Source organism: the organism of the source record quoted next, unplaced genomic scaffold (genome assembly GCF_019419815.1).
Source record: "Pyrus x bretschneideri cultivar Hongxiangsu unplaced genomic scaffold, Pyrus_bretschneideri_v1 Contig17, whole genome shotgun sequence".
In the NCBI taxonomy this organism is placed as follows: Eukaryota; Viridiplantae; Streptophyta; class Magnoliopsida; order Rosales; family Rosaceae; genus Pyrus; species Pyrus x bretschneideri.
Window position 1 is genome coordinate 6968058 of NW_025999468.1, and position 8951 is coordinate 6977008.

General features: G+C 36.3%; 1 protein-coding gene across 1 annotated transcript; it reads right to left on the minus strand.

Annotated features, from left to right (window-relative positions):
• Window positions 1-3218: 3218 nt before the first annotated feature.
• On the minus strand, window positions 3219-8279 carry LOC103946342 (probable magnesium transporter NIPA4). The gene is made up of 9 exons (XM_009357007.3): window positions 7736-8279; window positions 6916-6972; window positions 6052-6142; window positions 5819-5979; window positions 5550-5677; window positions 5302-5439; window positions 4255-4347; window positions 3776-3881; window positions 3219-3617 (listed from the first exon to the last, which is right to left on the minus strand). Exons 1-9 carry the CDS (start codon window positions 7908-7910, stop codon window positions 3511-3513), a joined length of 1056 nt encoding a protein of 351 aa, XP_009355282.1. The 5' UTR covers window positions 7911-8279; the 3' UTR covers window positions 3219-3510.
• Window positions 8280-8951: the final 672 nt, after the last annotated feature.

The following is an 8951-nucleotide window of genomic DNA, read 5'->3' on the forward strand; positions in this document are numbered from 1 at the left end:
AATAATGGGACATTTCTAACACCGCCACTTTCTTATGGCTTTTTAGCTAAAATGATGAATTTGTGTAACTTCTCATTTTTATCTCTGATAATAGAAATTGATAAAGTGGTCGCTGAGTTTTTCCACCGTAAGTTTTGAGGTTCTTTTGTGAAAAAAATATGTCAACATCAAGTCAAATGAAGTGAAGGGTTTAGATTGACAAAAATACACTTAAAAAAAAGCTGGTCACAGATAATTTAACGAGGAAATCGATAAATTTTTTGCATTGTGATTTGTAGCTGGTTAGGGGTTTACCACTGCGTTTGGCTGCTTGCTTTACAACTCCCGTTCATTCTACTCTTCCAGTTTGTTATTTATACAATAAGACAGTAAAAGGGCGTGTTTGTTAGGGATGATTGGGTTGGATAGGATAATTGCTAGACCAAAGGCATATTGGATAGGACTTTGACACACTTCAAAAATTTAGTCCAAGTTGAGGGTAGAAGATGGGTTGCTCATGAAGGAATATTGTCGATTAGAAGGGATAATTTTCCTTCCTGGTTGTTCCATCTTCTACATTCAACTTGGACAAATACGGAAGTTGTAATCCGGTTTTTCATTCAATATGCCTTGATTCCAGTGAGTTATGCTATCCGAGCAAATCCTTCCTAACAAACGCGCCTTAAGGGTCTCCAGCCAAAGTGACTGAGAGTTGTTTCACTATCTTATGCATATGAGATTTATCAAACAAGGAAACATGACCGAGAAGAGAAATCGCCGTCTCTTTCTTCAACGTAGTAATGAAATCTTAGGTGGTCTTTAGAAACAGTTGCTTAGGAGTGTCTGGTACGTGCATATTACGAGGTTACATTCACTAGCTATGACCTTACTCAAGGAATTCTCTTCCAGCTTGTCTTTTTTATTCTTCATACTTGTTTCCTCCTGTATGTTTTATTCATAGAAGCAAACCTCTGGTCGTTGATAGCCAAAAGTTCTGTGATTGATGCACCTTTCACTATTTCGGTGTCAAACCGACACATAAAATACATGGTCCGAATATGGTTGGAATGTCACGACATTTCTAGTTATTCTGAATGTAAGGCCTTCTCCTAGTTATCAAACTAGAACCGTGATGATCTGGTCCAGCAAGTATTTGTTTTTAATATGTTGGATTAGGATTAGAGTTAGGTGCAAAACCGATCTTAGTAGTGTTCTAAGATTATATAGCTGATCCCACTTAATGAGATAAAGTTTTGTTGTTGTTGTTTGATGTCGGATCTTAATTATGTGCGAACTTGACCATCATTTATACTTATATTTAACTAATTATTGAAGTTTTGGCATTTGAGTCCCGCAACATTGAGTGATGTCACCTTCTACTGCCATTCAAAAGAGTGACTTAAACTTGAATGCATTCAAAGCCGAACTGGTACTTCCACGTTTCTAGTGTGTAAGCTGTCATTTTCGTAACAGTTGATTTTGGTGTTGCGCCCTCTTGGCTAAAAGTTTGCTATTGCATGCGGCCTACTTCTGCTTTAACTTGGCAGTAAAGGTGACTTATCTGTCAACTTTTCCACTATCACCCTTCAAAAAACCAAACTCTGCATTACATAAAGTTGCCAGAGTACGTTTAACCTCTGGATTTGAAATCACTACTTATATACCTAGTATTGGCCATAATTTACAAGAACATTTTGTAGTCTCAGTAAGAGAGGGAAGGGTTAAGGATTTACCCGACGTGAGATATCACATTGTTCGAGGAACCCTAGATGCTGTCGGAGTAAAGGATCGTTGTTGGCATAAATTGTCCACGTCAAACGTTATGCGTTCATGATGATTCTCATGCATTATGTTCTTTTAGTTTCTTTTAACTATTGCCTTGTAACTAGTGCTCATACTTTGCAGGTGCCTGAAATTCATTGAACAGCTACAGGCGTGCTGCGAGAAATGCAATTACAACTCGAAACACTGTGCTTCTGTCTCTAGTCTTTTGAAGCAAAAGCACCCTCAGATTCACACCCAAGATGATTAAGTGTAGCTCCACCTGTATCTTCATCTTCCAGGAAGATACCACCGAGGCCGAACGCTTGGTGCGGTTGCGACTTATCGCAAGGTGCTAAAGCTTATGGCATTAAATGCAATAAAATGTGGGAAGGGAAAATGACTCGCACAATTTTGTTGCCCAATAAACGATGCTAGAAACGTTCTATGTTGATGTGTTGATATAGAAATATTAATATGCATATGGGTCAATATGCGTGTATGTGGTCTGGAATTGAAAGGCTTTGATACAGGAATACACGCATGTTGAACAAGTGCATATAGTCTGTATATGGTACCTTTAACATCACGAAGTTTATTCAAATTTCTGCGGTTTCATGTGACTACACAAGTTTGTTGTGCGCGGCTCGGATTACCGGATGAATCATCGTTAGTAACTTTTTACATTTGTCAAAATGTGGATTGTTTTTAGGCTTATTTTTACCACGCATTTTAGAATTTGATTTTGATTTCATTTTGCCACTGTAATTCAAAAGTACTTTACTAGTTGAAACTCAAAATTCGTTGCACTTTGACTTGCGACTCTCTCGTCTTGTCTACCTAAAACTTAAAAGTCGCTCTCTGGAACATTTGTGGGACTCACCATCCAATAAGATATGCCACATGTACCCATGAATTTGATTATAAATCTCTACTATGTGTTAACATTTAACAATCAGAAAATATTAAGTTTAAAAGAAAGAAATTAAGAATGGAACTTTCTTGGGTTGACGAGTTGTAGAGATGAGAAAAATAAAAAAGAAATTAATTAGCTTGGTGCATCCAAATCAAACTTACATAATGGAATTAACATAATTAATGCAACATAGAGCGATTCTTAAGTTTTAGAAAGTTAAATAACGAGGCAAGATGTATTTAGAAAGTAAAATCAAACTCACGAAACGCAAAATGATTCTGTATTTATAGTTCACGTGATAGGGAAAATTTACAATGCGATGTTTTCAATGCAGCGTGAAATGAATGAGGCGAGATGTATTTAGAGGCTTCCCTCCCTTAAAAACAAACGAAAACAAGATCACACGGTTTCAAGTTTCAACCCAAAAAAATAAAAAGGAATTTCAAGCGGTAGCCTCTGCACCAAGAAAGGCGCTATACAACCGTGAACACCGTCATTATCCAAGGTATCCAACGTCCATTGGGACCGCAATAACAAGTAGTACAGAGACAATAAACACAAGTTCAGGGAGGAAAGGGGGTTGTGATTTTCTTCAGAAATTCATTGAATGGCAAATGTTAGCCAAGATACACCGCAGAACCGATTCGCACAAAATTACAATCTAGGCGAATATCTTTCTCAAGAAGTGGGCTGTAACTGTAACAAAAAGGAGGAAACTCTTACCAATCTCTGAAAGTATCGAAAAACATATGATTCGGTAGGTGGGCTAGATACGATGCTCCATAGAATACAGATTCGCTTAGCAAGGTCCTCAAGAAAGAAGCAACCAAGCTTGTGGGGAAGGCAGATGTCAGCTATAAGGAATTATTCTGCCGTCTAAGAGGGATGCCCTCAGAACCATCGATTCCATCTTCATCTGCATGCTTAGATAGTCGCACGGAGGACATTGATGTTGGCAAACCTACAAAATTTGATAAAATAACCAATCCAAGGTTCAGAATCCATTTAAAAAAATTAATTGTTCTCGTGAAATACCAAACACCCAACCACAGGTCCGTTTGTTAACAATCTAAGATTGACGGTAAACCACCAGTGACAAAAATATTTAAGGAAACATACCGTCAACCATATCCTTCGTTCTGTGAAGAAGAAAAGTTCCTCCAAGGATGGTCACAAACCCACACATTTCGGTGATAACCTGAGTTGGACTCTGTCTGTCCCAATCCTGAAAGTACAGAATGCCCCATGATAAGTTGCAAATGGAAATCTGTTCATGTGAAATATTGTAACACGGGTAGAAGAAAAGGAAATCTGGATTATTCAAAACAAAAACACAGAAACTATATGGGCTAGAGAGAGAGAGAGAGAGAGAGAGAGATAACAAACAACTTTTTTCTTTGAAAAAGACAAAGAAAGATTAGGAGGACTAGCTTATAATTTCAATTTATTGAGAGGGCAGCATAAATGAACCCCTCTATGAGATATATTTCATGACAGACGAGTTCTAACTCTAAATAATGAGAGAGACTATATTTACAAACCAAAAAGAAACAGAGAAATAGAAGGGGTACCAATACAATCTGTGAAAAAGAACATACCTTGAACATGATAACGCTAGCCAGAATAGTTAGTGATGTGAACATAACATAGTATATAGGAGATACCACAGCTGTGTTGAAAGTATCAAGTGCCTGCGACGGAAAGGAAAACACTAATCAAAATATATAGGAGGTGAAAACCCAACTCCTCATTAAATGAGTTAAGGGTATCTTAAACGGAGATGTCAAATGATCAAAACCAAACTTTCAATGGCCTATATGGCAAGTTAAAGTCCAACGTCCAGTTTCTACTCCAACCAATGTTCGAATTATTATTCTCTTACCATACCTAAGTTCTTGTATAATTTCTTAGGACTGGGCTACCTCATCATCTATGATAGTTATTTAGATTGCTGGTCATTTAACCAATTCTCTATGTTTGTAATGTTGGATTGAAACATCAGTTTCCTATCCAAAAGAAACGGAATAGTTATCAGGGAGTAATACTTGCTGAGTATGAAATTACAAAAACAATTGCTTACAAAGAAACCAATACCCACAATCACACAATGTGATCGATTGCAGTTTTGCCACAATAAAGCATATCTGCATATCGTTGATGAAAATCTGTGACATACTGCATTGTAATGCCAGCTGTGGACAAAAACGAATGCAAATGTGGAAGAACCAAGAAAGTAACAACTTCATGATTAGACTTTTTCCAATTTCAGGCCTTCCTCAATAATCCTTAGATCATTTTCTGATTGTTGGCATTATCATTTAGTTTTTTATCTTTCATTTTTTTTCCCTCTGTCCGAAATTTTTTATTGGGTGAGAGCACAAAGTGTCAACTAAAAGCATTTTTGAAAGACTAAGACTTGCGTTTGGCCAAAGAAGTAATCCTTATGATAACTAATTTATTTGGGTAAGCACAAAAGTTATGATAGCTGAAACGTGTACCAAAGTGTAGGAATAAACTAGTTGATTCATGCTTGACAACAACAACAACTTCAAGCATGTCCAAGTGTTTATTTGGAAGATCAAAATAATAACAAACATAAATATAATAAATAATAACATAAGGACAGAAAAATGACTAATACTAACCTTATTCAAATAATTCATTTGGGTAAGCACACAAGAAATGACAACTAAAGTGAAGACCCAAGTTTGAGGGTAAACTAGCTGATTCATGCCTGATAATGTCAACTTCAAAGCAATTCCAAGTGCTTTAACACTCATGACCTGTCAAAGGACACCTTTAGAGTTTGAAAAAACACATTTGAGAAGAGGACGGCATGACACAGATAAAGCATGAGTACTTGAAATTAATAGAAGTATACAGCAATACATACCGATAAGGAACCAACAAGGGAACAAACTCCAATGTAGACCATTATGTGTGTATGGCCATATTGTGGGATAAAGTGGAATATAAGTATAAACACAGCAGTTATGACCAAAGCTGCATACAAGAGAAAACCTACAAGGAACAAGTATGATTATCGGAAATTATCCCTTTTCCTTTTAATGTAGCCAAAAGAGCAACAACAATACATTAATACACAAATTAAGAATAAAATACAATAAAAGAACAATTAGATGCAGAAAATGACCCAATTACCTGGTTCCATGGCAAGATCCCAAACTTCTGTAACAGATTCAATCATACGTTCTTGAGGAGCGTGTAAAACAATTGTTGTAGAACCCACAACACACAAAGCGCAACCAAGAACACCGAAAATATGAAGCCTCTCACGTAAAATAATATGTGCAAGCACAGCACTGCAAGATAATATTGCGATCAGCACTAAACACTAAGAAGCAACCTTATGGATGAATGAATTTTTATCATGCCTGATAATTATGCTCAGAGCACCAAGAGGAGTTACTAGTATAGCTGGTGCAAATGCATAAGCCGCAAAATTAGCAATTTCCCCAACAATCACTGTCAAAATGGCAATTGTCAGTCAGAATCTTTCTTTTCAAAAATAAGTTCATGACTATAAGACATATAAATACCCATTTGGTTCCTTGGACTATAAAATGCTTGTTTCTGTGGTCAGCTATAAATTTGCATGTAGATACTAGAGAACAATCTGTCGTTCCTATTTATTTTCCTGAGAAATAAACTACTTTATTGCAACAATAAACTAGAAAAACCATGCTAAGCCACCCCAAAGCTTTGATTGGATTCTAGTCACACTGAGGTTAATGAGTAAACTGCAGACATTGGTCTACATATTGCCTCCATTGGTCTATTGTTTCCGGCGGGAAGGAATGATTTTATTGTCAATGCTCTCTGAAAATGCTTGAATTTCCCTCACCAAGGTTAGCCAAAACTAGAAGTATACCCTTAAAGACTTAAAGTTATAGATCATGAAGTAATTTTCAATGACAGGTGTGCCCACTTATTCATGTCTAATGGTGTAAAAGGCTTTCCCTGAATTACGATCTTGTAAAATAAATTTCCCCAACGCCCTTTCTTTCCCTGATCTAGAAGTGTACCAGTTTTACTGCATCAAACATTTGTCCACTATGATCCACATTTTGTATGTTCAGTGTACTACACACACGTCAGAAAATGTCATTTGTTTTTCTATACTATTCAAAACACCTTCAGTACCTTTCAGTAACATAAATAGAAATAATAGTCCGACAGAGAACAAATAATTGGTTTTCATTGATCACGTAACTGAAAAAGAGAAATATTCAACTCACTCGTTATCATGCCCACCCACCAAAGTGGCTCGTATAGGTACGAATATCCTCCAACTCCTGCCAAACATGTAAAATGATTCATACCAATTATCCACGGTCAAACACAAACGGAATACAGAAACGCATAAAGCACAAAGAATAGACAAGAACCAAAGGCATGAAAGAAAAGCTGAAATTATCTAGAGCATACAAAAACCAAGTGCTGTCTATATGTTGTTCGGATACTGGGATTTTTTTATCACAACAGCTAAGGTGATGCATTAAAATACCACAGAAGTAAACAGGAGATATATGACATGATCAGTAACATGCCATATAAAAAGAAGAAAACACCCATAAACTAATAATCAATGGACTTGAATCATAAGTGTCAATATCCTGAAAATGTTCTATCAAAACATTCTTCTACACAAGATCAGAAGCTAACAATCACTTAGAGACCATATTGCAATACTTGATTTGATAAATGGTTTCGGGATGAAAGATATATAAAATTTTCAATTCGAATCAACTGAGTCATAGATTTGTAGTGTAACACAAAAATGTGAAGCCAAGTGATTTTAATTTCAAGTGATACTTCAATTAACTTATAAACTTCAATCTACTAAATAGAACAGCCTTGCCCACCAATCTGGACTGGTTTACATTCTAACCCATATTCCATTTTTCCCTCGATTCGCCGCAAATTTTGAAACTTACAACAATTCGAGCACAAACTCAAACACCCAATTGCTCCATTGACAATCCCACATCAGAATAATAAAAAGTTGAGAAATTGAACTTTATAAGTGACCCAGACAAGCATATTTGAATTACGAACCTGCTCTGATGCCAGAAGCCCCGGCCTTTTTCAATCCCTTCTTCTTCACAATGAAACTAGCACCGATAAACAAACTTGAAGACAAAGCAAGAATCAAACCCTTGATGTTGTCAGAGGACATCCCCTTGTACGAGTCTCTCCAGCTCATCGGGGGGCTCTGACCCTCGGTCGCCATGGGCGAGAAAAACCCCAAATTCAAAAACCCTAAAAACCTCCTCTTTCTTCTTCTTATCTGCTCACACGCTTCGAGTGTATCATTACTTTCGCAAGAGTGCAAAATACCCCTGAAATGAGGGGCCGATTTTTTTTATCGGCCGGGACTCGGAGTGAGTTGGGAAAGCACGCTCGCTCGCTGGATCGTCGTTTTACAGCATACAGAGATGTAGATAGAGAAGCGGTTGAAGATAATGTCGGCGCTGGGAGTTGGCGGTGACTACTGAAATTATATACAGCTGTAGCAGATCGGAAGGCGAAGGAGAGAACAAGAATGAATGAGAGAGAGAGAGAGAGAGAGAGAGAGAGAGAGAGGTGGTGTGTCGTGTCGGGTGTGCTGGGAATCGAATAAATTTGGATTTTTATTAGGCAGTTCTATTAACACCCCATAAAATTAAGAAAGAGAAATTAATGAAAAAGACTTAAAAATTTTAAGTTTTAACGATAAAAATAAAATAAAGGGTAAAATAAATGATATCATGATTGATTTTTTAGTGTAAAAATACGGTTTTTCATTAAAATAAACAGTACCAATAGTTTTTCATTAAAGTTCGCATTTATGAAGACACCCATACTTCCATTTTTACACTTAAACTACCTCTTTTACTTCTATTTGAATTAAGTCCGCAATAAATAAAGGGTGATGTTATTCATACGTTCATTTTTACTTCTCATGACTCTTTTAATTTTTGATTGTCTGATCGAATGAATTAAAAAAGATCAATAGACAAAAAAAATTAATAAGAATGTGAGAGAAGCAAAAAGTACTTAGTGAATATCACTACTCTAAATAAAATAAAAAACGAAAACTAATAAAAAGTGTTTTGAATAAGGACAAAATAAATAATAAAGTGAATAGTATCGTGATTGATTTTTTAATGTAAAAATATGATTTTTCGTTAAAATGAACAATACCGAAAACATTTCGTTAAAACTCCTAAATAAAAAGGGATAGTGCTATGGGAGTTCTCAGCATGCCCATGTCCGGGGAGGAAATCCGAGG

What these genes read in the sequence shown, in the direction of transcription:
- LOC103946342 (XM_009357007.3), bottom strand. Translation starts at nt 7,910, where the DNA reads ATGGCGACCGAGGGTCAGAGCCCCCCGATGAGCTGGAGAGACTCGTAC. An exon ending in GGATCTTGCCATGGAACCAG is followed by an intron (nt 5,678 to 5,818) that starts GTAATTGGGTCA and finishes TGTTCCTTGTAG; the next exon opens with GTTTTCTCTTGTATGCAGCT. An exon ending in CCCTTGTTGGTTCCTTATCG is followed by an intron (nt 5,440 to 5,549) that starts GTATGTATTGCT and finishes GTCCTTTGACAG; the next exon opens with GTCATGAGTGTTAAAGCACT.